Source organism: Pyxicephalus adspersus, chromosome 3 (assembly GCF_032062135.1).
Source record: "Pyxicephalus adspersus chromosome 3, UCB_Pads_2.0, whole genome shotgun sequence".
NCBI lineage: Eukaryota > Metazoa > Chordata > Amphibia > Anura > Pyxicephalidae > Pyxicephalus > Pyxicephalus adspersus.
Window position 1 is genome coordinate 85,155,533 of NC_092860.1, and position 17,998 is coordinate 85,173,530.

The 17,998-nt window shown below is 36.2% G+C and overlaps 1 protein-coding gene across 1 annotated transcript in view; it reads right to left on the reverse strand.

Moving 5' to 3' along the window:
• The window catches only part of LOC140326712 (ovochymase-2-like), a 40,896-nt gene that overhangs the window by 11,260 nt on the left and 11,638 nt on the right, over positions 1-17,998 (reverse strand). Inside the window, exons 5-16 of the mRNA XM_072405563.1 lie at positions 16,416-16,507; positions 14,224-14,359; positions 13,361-13,531; positions 12,502-12,723; positions 11,858-11,998; positions 10,761-10,997; positions 8,940-9,125; positions 7,452-7,561; positions 5,623-5,723; positions 4,054-4,331; positions 3,710-3,873; positions 2,459-2,645 (exon numbers count right to left, since the gene is read on the reverse strand). Of these exons, the coding sequence (XP_072261664.1) occupies positions 2,459-2,645; positions 3,710-3,873; positions 4,054-4,331; positions 5,623-5,723; positions 7,452-7,561; positions 8,940-9,125; positions 10,761-10,997; positions 11,858-11,998; positions 12,502-12,723; positions 13,361-13,531; positions 14,224-14,359; positions 16,416-16,507 (2,025 nt within the window). The remainder of the gene's footprint in view (positions 1-2,458; positions 2,646-3,709; positions 3,874-4,053; positions 4,332-5,622; positions 5,724-7,451; positions 7,562-8,939; positions 9,126-10,760; positions 10,998-11,857; positions 11,999-12,501; positions 12,724-13,360; positions 13,532-14,223; positions 14,360-16,415; positions 16,508-17,998) is intronic.

Below are 17,998 nucleotides of genomic sequence, written 5' to 3' on the forward strand. Positions count from 1 at the left end.
AGAATTGCTAGGTACAAATTGAAAAACAAATCACATCTAGGGACTGATGAACTGTATCAAAATATGTTTGATTTAGGGGTTTAGATTCTTTTTATACATGTGATAGTTTATTCAAACTCTATCAATTTCTTCCTGGTGTCAATGGAAATGTAAATAAAAATATCAAGGTATAAATAAAAAAATATTAAAAAGGATTTGTGTTGAATAATATCAAAAGCAATAACCTCATACAGGGATATTCTTTGCAATCAAACATATTCACACATATATGTCATTTTAGTATTTTTCATTGTTTTTTTTTTTTTCTTGTGTGCAATGTTCTCCAATAATGCCAGAGCTATTTCTTCCTACACAAATAATGACTATGACTTCCTCTAGTTCAGTTGAACTGTTATTACAAGTAGATATTCCCTGGAGCCAGCTGTGTAATGGCTGTCCCACAGGTGAACTATTCTACATCGTCTCCACAGTAGGTCACAAAATAAAACTTCTGCAACAGTAACTTTGTTAACATGCTCAAATATCATACACAGGAATAAACAACATTTATTTCAAGCTTGCCTGGTGCTTAGATAGTGACAAGAAGCTTTATTCTAAGAGAAAGCACTGACTTGCCATTTGTAATTTAATATGTCAGAATTGTGCTATTTTTATCATATGAATATACTGGAGAATAAGCCTTCTCCCTTATGATTTATGCTGAACTCCCAAGAGCAATTCTGACCTTTAGGAGGCTTGGTAACAAGACATCCTTCAACACATCCTGCCACTAGTCTGATTTATATATTTCATTAAAAATACAATGTCACTGTGCTTGGTATATACCAAAAAGCTACAGCAATAACATGTGTTCTAATTGTATAAAAACATACATTCTGACTTACTGACCATAAAGGATTACAAAATGCTAATTTAAAAAAATATATATTTTCTCTTTAGCCAGGTGTAGTGATAACTAGCCAGAGTATAAGGCTGTAGGCTTCTGTTTTACACATTAACCAGGCTAATAAATTATTTGCTTAAAAGACAGTTGTTTACTGAGCCCAATAGCTAAAGATCATATTTTCAAACTCAAGTGATACAGAGAGTCGGTCAGAGAAGTGAGTGAGACAGTGAGCAAATCAGAGGAGCTTACATATATTAGGTTTATATGCAATGAGGCAAGTTTTGTACTGCATTATTTTTGGTAGATCTGGAGGAGATTGTATTATCAGATTGTAAAATGTATGGTAAGCTATACAGAGATTCTGTGACCAAATATTATATCAGTCTGTGACATTAGGTGTTATATCAGTCTGATAGCAGGTGCTCCCTGCAAAAAATGATTATTTGTAAAATAAATAAACAAACAAACATTGTATAAACTGTAAAACACATTAATCATCTCTTCCTTCTGCTAGCTCAGAAACCTAGGCACTTTGTAAAAACTTCAATGAATAATATTGAGAGTAAGGTATGGTATGAAGTCAAAGTATAAAGTATAAGTATAAAGTCAAAATAATAAAATTTTGATATTTCAGCCAACCCCTGTGTGTAAGCAGAAAAAAGAAAAAAAAAAGAGTACAGAGAGAGAGAGGGTTTTTTTTGTGGCTGACTGTATTTAATGTAACTAATGAACCCTATAAGACAAAATGTGACAAAATATATGTTCAGTGTAACGGTTTTTGTGAAGCTCGATTTATTCCGTCTTTCCACATTGGAGGCATGCAGACAAGAGGGGGTTAATAGCACTAGACAGGCACTTCTGACTGTAAAAACTATAAGATAGATCCCGGTGGGTCAGTTAGACAAACTGGATCTAAACGGTATACCCTAATGGGTGGAGTCCTTAAGTCTCCTGAATCCTGATGGGTTTCGCCATATCAGCTTCCTCAGGGGAACTTGAGACAAATATGAACTAATAGATTAGATGGATAACAAGTAGTGAAATACATTATATAACCAAATGATGTCCAAAAACGACATAGGTATATACATACAGTGTTACCAGAGTTGTGGGCCCATGGTAGATCATTAACAAATTAACCACATGGAGTCATACAGAGTCATACAGAGAGAGTTTTCTCTCTCTGTATGAGTCAATGTGGTTAATGTATTAATGATATCAATGAGTAGGGATTCTTTTATTTTAGGTTGAAAGTATAAAAGTAAGGTAAAGCTAAATTCACTTTGTATGAGCTATCAAGGTCATGGGAAATGAAAGAAAATGCACTTTGGTAAGTAAGTAAGCATTTTCTACTCCTTTAGTATCTCAACTGTAGTATACTTTTTTTTAGATTGCTTTGCCAAAATAATCTCCTCTACATAGGCAGGAATTCTCTACCATTCCCTTCCAAAAAGCTCCTGATACATCAACAATTTTCAGCTGAACAAGTTGTATATGATGATGTTAAGGCGTGATAAAAATTAAATGGGGGCCAATGAATGACCTTACCCACATATTAGGGTTATTACTTACAGTATACATCATATATATCCTTTTTAATGATGCTATCAATCCAGTCAAGATGAGCAGATGCACGGGTGAACACACTGGGCTTTTTGTCCATAATACAGCCTATAGGGCCAAAACTGGTAATTCCATGGACTTCCCAAACTGAGCTGGTGGTGGTTGAAGGACAGACCAGTGGTCCACCTGAATCCCCCTGGTGCATTAAAAAAAATAATACATAATAACATGTTACTCAATGAAGAAATCATGACACCAAAGTTGACACAAATCAGATCAGTAAGAGAAACCCTGGGTACAACACAAACGTAATGTGCTTGGAATACACACACAGTAGACAAATCTACACAAAAAACGGTATATGAAGGATTCAGGCTGCTGAGCAATGCAAAAGGTATAGCTAACTACTGCTATAGTTGAAAACATTTAATTCTCCTTTACTGCCCCCCCCTTGTGTTATCTCAACAAGGGCTCTGTGAAATCCTAGGGTTGGTCCAGTCTATAGGAAAATTAGAGCCGATAGGTTAAAGCACAAATCTAAATCCCCAGTATGGTACAGTGTCAATCAACTATTTATCAATTTAAAATTGTACTCTCATTAAATATAAAGCATACCAGTCTATGGATTTGAGTGGTTGGGTCAAATTTTCTGAGAATATTAAACTTCACCGATATGAATATTTTAAATCTCAAGCTAAGCTTTAAAGAAAATTATCTTTTCTATTTACTGATATAATTCTGAGATGGATACATTTTATTTTTGTTTCCAAAAAATGAACAGTAACTTTTCCTCAACAGAAATGCATTATGTATAAATTCCCACCCTGCAGCTTTTCTCTTTTCACTTGCAGATTTACCAAAACATGCGATTTGACAGCTGGATGTGGAGCTTCGTGTTGGTACAGATAAGAACAGTATTGGAGCATAACACAGCTATCTTTTGCTTCAAGGACAAATCTGGCAATCAAAGGTTTTCACACAGAGAGGAACGTTTTCTTCAATTGCAGTTTAGACGAATAGAGCATTTTGTAGCATTCCTCAAAATCAGTTGTTAAAAGATATAAACTTCCTAAATGATATGCATATCTTTTTAGTAAAAGTCAAGCTCAGCCCCTGCTTACTTCTGCACCTCCCTCATAGTCATTGAAGCCACATATATATGTACATTTATTTTCACAGCTGAATTGTGACAAGATATACTAATAATTGAAATAATGTTTGCTGTCTCGCATATCTTCAGTATTGTAAAATAACACTAACCTGACACACAGACTTTAGCTCATCAGGGAGAACATATCCAGCACAGATCATGGAGTCCTTTATTTGAAACCACCAATACTGAGGTGTTTTACACACTTCATAGGCAATAACAGGTAGTACCACTTGATTTAATCCTTCAGCAGCTTTTGGTGCCAATGAATTTCCTGGAACAGATTTAATAGAATTTTAATTTAAGAAGCCACAAAATAATTCCATATGAATTTCTTGTAGGTATAAATAACCTTAAAGAAATGTTTGCCTGAATTACAACTTTAAAATAATAATACATTTTTATACATTTTCAGATGGTATTTGTAGTAGTGTCAGAGTAATACAATACTTGCCTGTTTCATCTCCCCATCCAGTTGCATGACAGCGATAATTTGCACCTAATACTTGATCTTTTGGGGGAAGACAAGCAAAGTCAATATAATCATTAGCGACCACCTCCCCATCCAGCCTCACCAGGGCAATATCAAATTCCAGTGCAGGAATGTCAGGGTAGACAAATCCTTCATGGCGGTAGATGCCAAGAATTTTGTAGCATTTCTCTGTTGGCTCCACCAGTGTTAGATTGTGTTTTCCAAGACACATTTGCCAGCGATATAACTCATCTGCATAGCTTGAAAGATAAAAAAAAGTCCATTGGAGTTATAGCTACAGGGATTATGCATAATACAAACACAAACACCCTTAGGTTCCCCCCAAACCTCCCTCCAGACCAGCTATTTTCAACCAAGGTTCCTCCGGGATTTGCTAGGGGTTCTTTGGGTGGTGGCTGACTGATATACAATTTGAATAGTGTAATTGCCAGTGCCACTGACAGAGCCAGCAGTATGCCTACAATATATTCAGCTGTCTGTAAGGAGGTATTCCTCCCACTGAATACTTGTGTAATGGACAGTCTCTCCAGTGAGATCCATATCATTAATTTTAGTAGGAGTTCCCTAAGACCTGAAAATGATTTCAAGGGTTAGATTTGGGTAAAAAGTTGAGAAAGGCTACAGATCACAGCCTAGCTTTATTTGTTTATTTTGGTTTGATCCACTACTCCATATAGTATGATCAGCAAGTTTGTAAAAATCTTGCAGGGTTTGCTTCTTTCTACTGGGAATTCTTAATGTAAGCATTTCACCTAGAAGAACACCTTCCAACAAGCCTTCTCCGTGCACAAGGTGTGGGTAGATTTATGGATTTAGGACAGCAGCATTATATTGAAGAGAAAGAAATTGATGTATGCATACAGTAGGGGATGTAGCCAACCTCCTTTGAAGAACTGACTTGGGGCCCCCTCCACCAACCAACCAAAATATATATAGCTATATAGCGAAATACAAGTGTTCTCAAACCCTGATTTTCATAATAAATTCAAGTTTGCTCCCCTAGGTTCTCACTCTACTACACAATTCTGAATCGTCTAGTTTATTGTACTGATTATTCTAAAGGATTAATATGGATGCTCAACAGAAAGAAGGTGGAAGATCAAGCTACTTCGTTATAGGTAAAGTTGAGGTCTGTATATGACTTCAGCTTTATCTTAGAATGTACTGATTGGTTTGTTGTCCAGACAAACACTGCATTACTATTTGTTGTGTTGGTGACACCTAGCGCAGAAATGGTCAGGATGGGTTATGTTTCCTCCTGGTTCCTACAGATCCAGCCATAAATCCTGGTGTATTTTATATGTGTACTAAAATAACCCACACATAGCTATATGCAGTTTAAATAATAATCCTCTCCACAGAATCTAATTGACAGCTTATGTTAAAACTGAAAGACTATGAGATGAGACATGCATTAAGCTATTTATCTTTATGACTCACAAAGCAATTTCTAAGCTTTACAGCAAGTAGTAATATTAGAAACATAATGTAGTATGAAAAATGTTTATGTCAAATGAAGGACAGCCTTACTTAATAAAACAGTGGGCTGCTGTGAGGACCCAGTTCTTGTGGATGAGAGTGCCACCACATGTGTGGAAGAAAATGGTTTCATTGCGGGAACTTGGCCAGACCTGAAAATATGAAAATGAGAAAATAATGACAATGAAAGATGAGTGACATAACCATAGACTATAGAAAGGTAACTAGGATTCATGCCGCATATTTGTCTCCATATTTTTGCAATGACATATAAGGTGAAAGTGAGCTGACCTCAATCAATCAATTAAATGTGAAATAAAAAAAGTTTTTTTCCCCTTGCACATGATTAAGTATTGAAAGTAAAAACAGCTTTATTCAAAAAGTTAAAGGATCTGTATTTTAAAGACTAGTCAAACAGGCAATGATTTTGGCAAATCCATATGGTAAAAAAACACCATTTTGACTATACCTTTTCAAAGTGTTTTTTTAGAGTGGACGCTTGACCAAAATGTCTCTGGGCTCAGGTACTGCTCACCAGGGAGGAGGGGTATGGTTAAAGCAGGAGTTGCTGTCAATTATTCCTTACAGGGTAAAACAGGGGGTACCTGCACACACTCTTACTGTTCCAGTTTTATGTTACCAATCTAACAAAGATGCTCTGCTATGGGTAAAATACTGGAATAGCTGTTCACAATAACAAATGTAAAATGTGATAGTTATCTGTGGATGATAAATAATTAAAAGTTTTTTAAGGGGGACCTATCATGACATTTACCATTATATAAAAGGGTGCCTATCCCTTTGATATAATGGAATTTTTTTTTTTTTGTGGGGAGGACCCCTTCCCTTCCATCTTCACTGCTGGGACAGTAAAGACTGAAGGGGGAACACACAGCCTCCTGGGATACTGCCCCACCTCTGTGTATGCCTCAGATCGGGCATGCATCATTAGGGACTTTCCTATAATGTAAAATAAAAAAAGTGATAAATCTTATGCATGCGTAGTGCAAATTTGGGTGATGTGAGAACAACCTGGAAGACAGAAAATGACGGTGAGGGAAGCTGAGCCAGTATGAGACTTGCAGGGCTTGGTATGTAGATGTATAGAAATGGCTTGTCATGTAAAAAGTTAAGAATTTTTTTTTTTTCACAAATTCACATTGTCCTTTTTCTCCACAGACATTTTCTCCATGCCATGAATTTACATTGCAAGTATTGTACTACTTTGCAAGTGTACTTTAAATCCCTTAAACATGCCATTGGTTTTCCATAAACCAAAAAAAGTATAAAAGTATAGCAGGGAAATCTTGTTTTTAAAGCCCATGAACGGTTAGCACACAGTATTCTGTTGCCTCTCTTTTAATTACCCAGACACCTACAAGACCTGTGTTATCTAACTACAGTAAAAAAAAATCAGGTCTCCAAGCTAATTTATAACATACACATTCTTTTGTTGGGTAAAACGGCTCCCTTTATGTAGTTAGTTTGTATGTGTTTTAGATGATTGCCTAAAGTTCATCTTTAACAGATAAGGAACAGAGCACATTACATTTATATAGGACTTTCAATGTGACCTGATGTAGTAAAGAGTAAAGCATAGAATAAGGGATGTAAAAAAATTCCCTGATACTCAAAATTTTGATATATAAGCTTGATGTTGTCATATGTTTGAAAATATCTCTCCTAATGAAGTGGCAGGAAGTAATTACACATTAGTGGTGTGGAATCCATTTAAGACTGGTCATTAAGAATGATTTTTCTCCAGAGCACACTCCTATGCATATTAATGTTAATCTTTCCCTAGAGTTATGCAGTTAATCTGAGTTAGAACACAGCAGGCGCGTGTACTTTGCATTACTCTGCGGACTCACTTACTGTACCTGCATGGACACTTGCCAAGGCCAGGTGTGAGGAACAGCAGGTTCTCCATTGACTATTCTGGTATTGATCTGGGGAGGAAATGTTGGCTGTCCACACTTGGAGGGCCAATCTGCAATATAAAAAAATAACAATATATATAAAAATATATATATATAAATAATTATCTGTAGTTTTAATTATAAAACTTCAACTTCACAGCTATGCTTTGCTTTCAAACCTCAGGGCTGTTAGCATATTGTGATGCTCAGTAAAGCTGCACACTATTTTGAGACTGAAATCAAGACTCAAGATAAAATATTTCAACAGTTTTATTCAAAACTAATGTAAGTTTTGAGTAGATACAAATTAGTATTTCCTAGCAATAGTGCTCGACAGAGAAAGAATAATACAAGATTCGTACCCTTACGACTCCCTTTAGACTGTAGTTGGTATAGAAAACTCCGAGATATACAATCTACAAAGCTGTTCTATACTCTCTGCAGAGCCCTTGCTGGGAAGATGTGGGTTTTTTAAACAGAAGGGTGAATTAGTCATTGGTGGTAAGTTTTAAAAATGTAGCACTGGTCTTATTAGATGTTAAAAATATAAATTATATAATTAAAAATATAAAAAATAAAAAAAAGTATCTAAAATAATTTTAAACTCTTTGTTTTGTGTTTAAGAGCCTTATAAATGGTGTGAAAATAGGTTTGTAGTCAGATAGATATTGTATTAACAACCCCCATTGTCATAGTTTAACCCAGCTTTTCTCAACCTTACCAATTATTAGCGGCGTCTGACTTGAGAGATCCAAATTGCTCATGGCTGATGGCTCAATGAACCCCTGGCAACCTCTGGAGGAACCCTATTCTTTCACAGAACCCTGCTTGAGAAACACTGTTCTAACCTCTGTATTTTTCAGCAGTTACATGATATCCTAATATAACCAAGCAGTCCAAAAAAGTAAAACCTACAGGACATCAGGTCCCATTAACAAAACCAGTCTGTTACCCCCACATGCAGTAGAAATTTGTGCCAGCTTGGAGCACTGATATTGAAGATAGTTGAAGAAAAATATATTTTAAGGTATTTCCAAGGCATAATAAGCCAAACATCATAACATGTGGGGGTATAAGTCTATAAAAAGATGTGTGAATCAGTTGGGCTTATATCTAGAATATGGAGGAAATAGTTTTATGAATTTATGTGTTGCACGTGCTATGTCTTGTAATGACAGTAACCAATATGTCAAGTAAAAACAGCAGGAGTATGTGGAAAATATCCTAGCCACTTCTGGTTTCCTGAAATGACCTGCTGTTATATAACATATCATGGACCGCTCAGTGCAAAGAAGTCTTTTTACGGAACAGAAGCATCCTGGCAGTACGGTATTTAGAACTATCTTTGTAATATTATATATTTTTAGGATGCTACTTATATATAAAAAATAGATATAATTTTTAGGTTGCATCAAACTGCAGTGGTAAAAAAAAAAAAATAGGCATTACCTATCGTTATACTGTCCCAAGGATTAGGTGCTTCGGGGGCATCTGTAGGAGCTGGCTGAAGTGGATCAGTAGTCCAGTAAGCTCGGAATCCTTTTCCTTCTGTAAAGAGGTCACTGTGGAATCTGATTGTGATGACATTGCTCTGACTAGTAATGGTGCTTGGTATGGTAGTTCCACAAAAGGGACCTGAGGATAGTGAAGAACACCAAAAATCAAAGATTCACACATTTTCCTTATTTAACATTTTGTGTCACATGAGCAATATTAAAGGTATCTTACAAGTATACTGATCAGTCTGTATAATAAAATACTTACCTTTCTACCCACTCCTGTTTTTTATGCTGTGCTGCTCTGCTTTTGCAAATAATACCAAATTCTCTGCCATATCCTGTGCCCATGTATTTTCGTAAATGATCTGTACTTAGCTTTATGGCTTTAGGCACTAAAAGTATGGCCTAACCACAGGAAGGAATGGGATGACAGTGTCCATGTGCAGTAGGAAAATGACCGAGAAGGGACATCTTATTTTGTCTGCAAAGGCCAAGCTGCACCAGTCAGGGCTGTACAGCAAAAATCTCTAAGACTTGCTGCTTTTGGTGTTTCAGTCATTTTACAGGTCTCGTTAAATTTGCATTTTTTATTTTCTGTTTTTTTGCCAGGTACACCTCCTGTTGCTGTACTGTTTTATACATTGGTATTGTCACTATCATCCTTCCCAGATGTGCTCTCGATATCCTGCATCTATAGCTTGCTCCACCTTTCTGCTTCTTCAATTCCATTAAGACTTATTTCAGCTATGGCTAAACTTTGTTTTCAAAATTTTTACTTGGGACATGGAAGGGGTTTAAATGACCTGGGTAAATGCAGAGGACGGTAAGTAGTTTACTATTACTAAATGGGTGGGGAGGACCAGTTCATTGGTGAAGTTGGTGAATTCGTAAGGTGAAACTATACTGAAAGTTAACATGCAGCTATATAAAACCCATATGGTATCTATCTATTGTTTATTGCCACACTAAAAGTATAGTTTTTTTGCTGCACATTAAGAATATAGATATATAGTTAGGAGTGAAGGAAAGGTCTTACTGTTGCAAATTACTACTCTAAGCTCCCATCAGTCATGACCAGTTTTCCGAAGGTTTAGGTCTTTTATCATTTATGGAGATGTGGAAGATAAGCTAATTAGAACTCCTTTCAGAAACGAACACAAGGGAGCAACAATACAGGGGACCTAAAGGAAAAAGTATTACAGTCATTATGTAACCAATCATATATCAGGGCTAGGGGACTGTTACCAAAGCTTTATGTTAACATTTGACAAATATGTTAACGTTTTCCATAACTATATTTATTAAAAAATGTTTTAGCTATTTATAATTATCAGAGATTTGGATGGTAGCAATGTACATTGAATATATTTCTATACAGAAGTCCACCATTTGAAATAAAACTTTGCTCCCTATGACAATGCTTTCTGCAGATTTATTTTCCTATAGGATGGAATCATTTCAGGGTCAGCATAATTAAATGCATTTCAGGGTCAGCATATTTATCTTGGATTAAGTTGAAGAAATTGTGCAATTTCTGGTGTCTGTGCAGTTCTTGGATGTGGTAATAAATGTCTGAAACTGATGAGATATTGCTGAAGTCCACTGAGTTTATTCAATTAAAAAAAAAATTGTTTGAGCATTGCAAAAAATCCTTCCTGATCCTCAATAAATATTTGACATTCCCTGAATCTACAGTCTCTGGTGTTATTGCTTGGGCTACAATGGTGCCATTCCACTTCACATTCTTGTGCTTTAAACTGTTAACACTCACCATATTTTACTGTATTTCCCGAAACCTCTTCATAGGCAGATACATAGTCATAACACAACTTGCTGTTCAGGTCTGGGTCTTCCAAGTCAAAGTGAGAGAATTTAATGGTCACTTTTTTTCCTTGAGGAACCTGTAGATGCCAGAGACACAGCTTGTTGGGCCCATAAGAATAAGGCCACTTTGGAGATTTAAACACGCCATTTTCTTCTGTGGAGCTGCCACCACAAGACTGGATTTCTGTAATAATTATATTATTTTATTACATATTTATATTTTATTGTTATAATGAATGATTGTGGGTTTACATGTATAGTCAGTGTTACATAATAATTTATGAATGAACACTGTACAAACAGCCTGCTTGCCTATTGCTGAGCGATCTCCTCTGTTCTGCAGAGAGTGGAGGAGGGCAGATAAGTGGAAGGTGCACTTGTGCATCCTTTTCATAAGTAAAACAATAATTCTGGTTTGCATTGATCATTTAGTGGTACAGCATGGCTGATTGATACAAGGCATTGTGTGACACTTTACCAAAGCTATATTTTCACAAATAATAGTTTTGAACAACAACATTTTAGGTCTGTATGGAGCTTTAGACAGTTGTCTTTAGTTTTCCCATTGAAAGGTTTGCTCTCGCCACCTGTTCATTTGACAACTGAAAAATATTGAATTTTTCATTACTTTTTGCATTAGAGGCAATAGTCACAGGGCCAATAAAAAACAAAGGCTCTTAAGAAGGGACAGAGATGGTAAAAAAAATCAAAAGAGGTTCTACCTATTCTATTATCCAATACTTAAAAAAAAACATTTTTGGTTACACATACATGTTAACATAAATAAATCTTCATAATAATTCAGGAATGTTTCTGCTATAGATTTGTACCATAAAACGTTATGTTTTATTACCAGGGGTAAATGTATGTATGCAGATGAGTTATTATAGTTGATAGTACAAGGTCTTGATGCTGTGAGAATTCCAGAACTACAATCATAATAATATTAGGTAGCTAAAGGTTTTTGGTACATGATCTCTCACTCTAATTTAATAAGTAATAATTTAATTTAATTTAATAAGTAAAGTTATTGTGCATAAGCACCTTCAATGTCATCCGGATGGACTTCTTCCCACTTGGCTTCAAACCCATGATCTGTTCTTACTGTGTCTGTAGAAAATCTCAGGGACAGTTTGTTGCTGGAGGTGATAATCACAGGAGGCTTCAAATACCCACAGTAAGTCCCTGAAATGAGAATGCAGAGCATGCAGTAATAAAATTCTTATTGCACTGTAAAACATTGCAGCAACTCATCTAGATCTTGCTACCCAAATCTTGAATCTCATCAAAGCCCTGGAGGTTATTTCTATTAAGCCAGTTTGGAGCAAATATTGTTTTGTTACAATCAGTGGGCTGTTGAATTACATTCAGATTCACTTGAAGTGAAAATGTGCCAGTGTGTACTAGCCCAGTGTAATTAACACACGATTGAGCATTCAAACCATACTATATGAACTTGTTATCTTAGTGAATCAACCCTATAAAATAAACCTTATAAACCTCCAGAATCAGAAGTCATCAGATGAAGCACTGACATGATGCAAAGGTAGTCACAATTATATTCCATTTCCTTAATGAGCCATCAATTTGTATACATTTATTATTAGGCTTATTAGATTAGAAAAGGTAGGATATTGCTGTTGGCATATAATTGACCCTAAGTTTCACAATGTATATAAAAAATTTACCTATGTCATCTGTACTATCAGATATTTCCACTTTGTCTCCAGTACATGCTCCTATTTCCCCATCCACAGCAAGCTGAGTAAATGTCAGCTTAACAAGGTAACCGGGAGTAACAGAGATGTTCCAGTTACACTTGAGATCGGAAGGGTAGGGGTCTGGATAGTTCATGGAGTGAATGAAACCCTTACGACCTGTTTGTATAGCATTGCTTCCACAACCAGAATCTGCAAATTTAAACAAAACATGAAATACATTATAAAGTATTATCATTATCATTTATTAAATATTATCATTATAAACTAAATACAAACAACATGTGCATAATAAATATAAATGATAAAATAAATATATTGAGTATGCTTGAAATGTAGGAGACAGGGTATTGTACTCTTATCTGTAAAGATAACATAATGATGATGGTAGGATGCTAGACATTTATTAGACTTTATGGCACTCCATGAACTATATTTCTTTTATCTTATTATTTGAATACAACTATGGTGATTTTCAAGCATAATACTGATTAGTTAGTTTTTCAGACTACTTCAACTTTTTATGTCTGCAGATGATTCAGTCCTTAAAATCCAGGAAAAAAACAAAACAAAATATTTTCTCTTTTGTCTTGATCTGTTTACTAGTTCATAATACCTAACTGGTTACTAGCTTCTACTGTGTGAGCTATCTTTACAAAGTAAACTACCAGAAAGTACATCTTCCCTTATGTATAGTCTAAGCCAAGTGTGGGAAAGGTTAAAACTGTATAATACTTTCTGGACTTTGTTCACATAGAGCATTACAAAAACACATAAATATTTAGTTTGACCAGAAGTAGAAAATAAAATGAAATAAAGGTATAGTCACCAATATGAGCAGGGGTGGTTGGGCTCTGAGTTGGGTCAACACTTCCCTGAAATCCAATGTATTTAGCATGAAATACGCCTCGAGCTCCCTGTGGATTAGGTCTGTAGTGAACAATCATACTGTTTCCAGAAGAAACAATAGGATCAGGAATTGATTTTCCACAAAAGTGTCCTGCAAGTAAAACAGTATTAAGTTAAATTTAATCAGAAAGCACTGTATGACAATTTTATAAACTAATTAACAGAGGCATCTGAGTAGGTAAAGTTAATCATTTAATCTAGGAAGCCTGCCAAGTACTCCAATAAAAGAAATACAAAGGTGCCTGTAAGTATCTTTTTCTTTTGGAAATTCTCCATTCTGTTCTCAGGAACACCCAGATAATTTTTGCATTTACTCTTAAGTTTTTACGTACCCTGTTATTCTGCAATCCAAAGGCTTTAGTACCAATTGCCACTTGGATACACCATGACTCAAACATGTATATTAATATCAATCCAGGGGACGGAATACCAAACCTGAGAATGAAGGGAATCATACCTAACAATAATAAAAACTAATACAGTATGTCTCTGGTCCCTTTACAAATACGCAGTTGGGAGAGTCCGAAGTGATCTGCCCTATGATGATCATTGTCAATTATTTCATGAGGATGGGGATATACAGATCACAAACTAAAAACTAGATGAGCTCTGTATGGTCTTTTTTAAATCACAGATCTGGTCTAATATTATCCTTGTTTGTGAATGGTGAAAGAAAAGGGGAATTATCACATTAGACACAGAAATAGTTCCCTCAGTGATGCTTTTGATATATGGGCATTTCTACAATTTACAACTAAATGTAAAACTGTAAAAAAAACACACCTAGTTTCTGTGCTCCTTTTCCTTCTCCATTAAAAACTTCAACCACCTCTGTACATCCAACTGGTCCTGCAGGTGCAAGGTCAAATGTTGTGAATGATAACTTTACTCGGTGGCCAGCGTCCACCACGATTTTCCACTGTAAAGATAAAAAAAATTAAAATAGAGTACAAACAAATTTTCTGATTTTTTTTAAATGTTGATATCATTTTAAAAAACTATTAGGCTGCAAAGTCAGCACAGTTCTCAGAGCCCTGATTTTGCATTAGGCAGTAGAGCCAGAACAACTCCTGAGACCTTAATGGTGGGGAACTGGAGGCATAAGAAGTATGCGAAAGATTGGCTACAGTGTTTTGCCCTAACACTGTACCACCTCCGTAATAACTAACTAGGTAGTTATCTACATGCAACGTACGACCTGAAGCCCTTTAGAAACTGGGAGCCTCTGAGTGTACACTCTTCTGTCTTGCTTTGCTCTGAAGAAGCCCAACAGGGCAAAACATGTCGGGACAGAGACATTCATGCTCAAGGACAAAAAAAATCACACCTCACAAATAATAATTTGTTGTATCATCCATTTTGATAATGTTTATGTTGCTATAACCAGTATGTGCCATACTCAGACTAAATGTATTTATGCCAACCAATCTCTTGCTAAATTTCTGAACCCATCTCGGTCAGAATATCCCCTCTTATTTCTATATTCTTTAATACAGAGGGACTTAGCAGAAACTATCTTGGGGGGGTCAGTCTTTCTTAGACACACAGAATTACACTGTTTGGTGCACAATACCCTCTAACCCTGTTGGCTTACAAAGTGGCTCACAGGTGCAGTTACTGTTAGTACAGTGCTGTTTGCCAGAGAAAGCCACCCAAACGTCTTGCAAAAAAACATTCATGAAAGTACACAGTAGTGCCATATATTTCCACTTCTAACAAACACCAGACAGTTTGCAATCACCGCCGAAGACAGTGGAAAACGAGAATCGAAGTGAAAAACTGAAATCACAGAATTACTTTGTTTTCACAATTGTTTTGCTAATTTCATCACAACAAATCATAATATGAACTCCACCATCCCAGTATAATCTGGGAATGCTTCTGATGAGATGGCAGATGCTCTGTGGCAGTTGCTCTGTGGGTCTTCACCCAGACTTAGATCAGGGCATTAGTGAGCTCCTACACATTCTGTGGTGCAACTTGGAAGAGTTGGATACATTGATACATAAAGTCCCAGTGTGTCTTTATTAGTTTTAGGTCTAGGGACATGGCGGGCAGCCGATTATATCAATGTCTCCATCATCCAGGAACTGCCTACACACTCTGTCCACATGAGGTAAACATTGTACTGCACCTGCATATGATCTGAAAATTTCATCCTGGTACCTAACAGCAGTCATGGTACCGCTAGGTAAAATTAGAGGTCATAGCAGCCCTCCAAGGATTTTCCCCCCTAGACTATCATCCCCATGTTACAAAGGTTGTGAAACACTGAACTAGAGGTTCAAAAAAATAAAAACATTGACAAAGTCTGAAGTTTGTGCAATGTTCAACTTCTACTCGTTTTCTTTTTTTACCTCCACAACCAATCTCATTCAATTTGAGGTGGGTATGAATCTGATATTTGGTTGAGATGCTTCTTTTACTTGAGGCAAAATTAGGGTGTTCCAGCACTGCCAAAAGGTGTGCTTCAGGATCATTGAATTACAGACTCAAAAGTGATAGGAACTGGTGTGTAAATTGTAGCAATATCTAAATAAACAAAGGAATCTACTACTATTTAGGCATTGTTTCTTGCATGCTTCTGAAAAGAAATTTTTATCCATTGTTGGAGTGTACTAACCATGCCTTTTGTGTGTAATTAGATATTATTGACAATATATGTAGTATGTTATAACACAAGTCTGGTCTTAAGAAATGGTGTATGAAATATTTTTATCTTAAGGTATAATTACATTACTAATCAGTCTCTGTTACTTTAATTGCTAGTTGTGATTGATTTGAATGCAGCTGTAGTTATATTTCCATATGACGCAATTAAAAGGGTGAAATAAGGTCGCACCTGGTGTCAATTTTTATATTCAGACAGGCCAAGTCAATAAAGCATTTCATGAAAGCCTTTCAGCACTCAGGGAATGGGAGGAGGGATCAGCCACATCACAAAAGACAACCGTTTGTCAAGCTTGTATAATTACCTGGTACAGAACATCATTTGAGCTTAAATATGTGCTTGGGGATTGAAATTCTCCAGTGTTGCCTTGTAAAATGCCTCCTCCTCCAACAATATCTGAAACAATATATTTGGCAGATATAATTAATCATGAACACAATTACTGACATAAATACAATATAAATGTATAGGCAAAATTGATACTATGTATTCTAGCTTCAAATTCATCTATTGTAAGCTTTTTTTGCAGGTTGTTTTTTTTAATTTATCTAAAGCTAAAAACTTTTCTTTTCAATGGATTAGAGACCAGATTTCTTTTGTGCCACATAGCTATCCCCTTACTCTACAGGACCCCTCCTAAAATGTTATCACTACTGCCATACCATGGTGCCCTGTCACACATAAGCTGCGTACACACTTGCAATTTTTGTCGTTGGAAAGGATCTTTCACGATCCTTTCCAACGACAAGGGACTGCACGATGCATGAACGGTGCTGTAAATGCACCCTGCTGCGCGCTCTCCCCTTCCCTTTCATTAGGATCGGCTGTCGTCCATCGTCCGTGGATCCGGCAGGTCGGTCGTCCGGACGATGGACGACACCGACTGTACACACAGCAGATTTTCGCCCGATAATTGGCCGATGCTGATTATCGGGCGATAAAAATCTGACGTGTGTACGTAGCTATAAATGTCCGCTAAAGATAAGAAAAAATACAGCTATCATACCCTGTCACACATAGCTGGCCACTTACCTTCTGTGAACCCTAATTTTTCATGAACAGGGAGATGTAGAAATCTGAGGATGTAATAGTAAGAACATGTCGCCCTTGGATACCTGTTACATGAATTGCATTTTCCTAGAAGTATCTATTGCGGAGATTTATGGTACCAATTTGGTTAGCAGCCCCCTATAACCGACAGGACGCATTGTATGGTGTAGATTCTGCTCTTTGGTACAGGAATTGTGATCAGTATATGGCCGGCCAGCACTGTTTGATACCTTAGTTTTGAATTTTTGATTAAAAAAAATGTTGCATTTATAAAATGAGAATTAAATGGTGAGTGCTGAAATTATTGATTTGTCATTTTTTTATTTGATGCATGTACGTTACGGTAACTAGAAACATTTCAATTTAATTTATTTTAAATTAAAATTATTCCAGTTTTAAACATACATCTTTATTGTTTGTTTGCATTGTGGTCCAAAAGTTTTATTTCATTGTCAACAGCAGTTACCAGATGAATAAAGGTTGGGCACCGCTGATCTAGAACAACTAACATTACAATTTTTTTATATTTGGTCACCCAATACCATTTTATTTATCGTGTTATAGGACATCTACAGGGTTTCAAATAGTTTGTGTTTGGAATTATGGTTTAAGTCCATCATTGGTATCAGTGACACTGCTCTCTCTTGGTTTGCTTCTTATCTGTCTGACCGCTCCTTTTACGTTTATTTCAATGGTAACTCCTCCTCTCCCACTCCCCTCCCAGTTGGTGTTCCCCAAGGGTCAGTTCTGGGACCGGTTCTCTTTTCTCTGTACACCTCCTCTCTCGGTAGTCTCATATCCTCCTTTGGCTTACAGTACCATCTGTATGCTGATGAC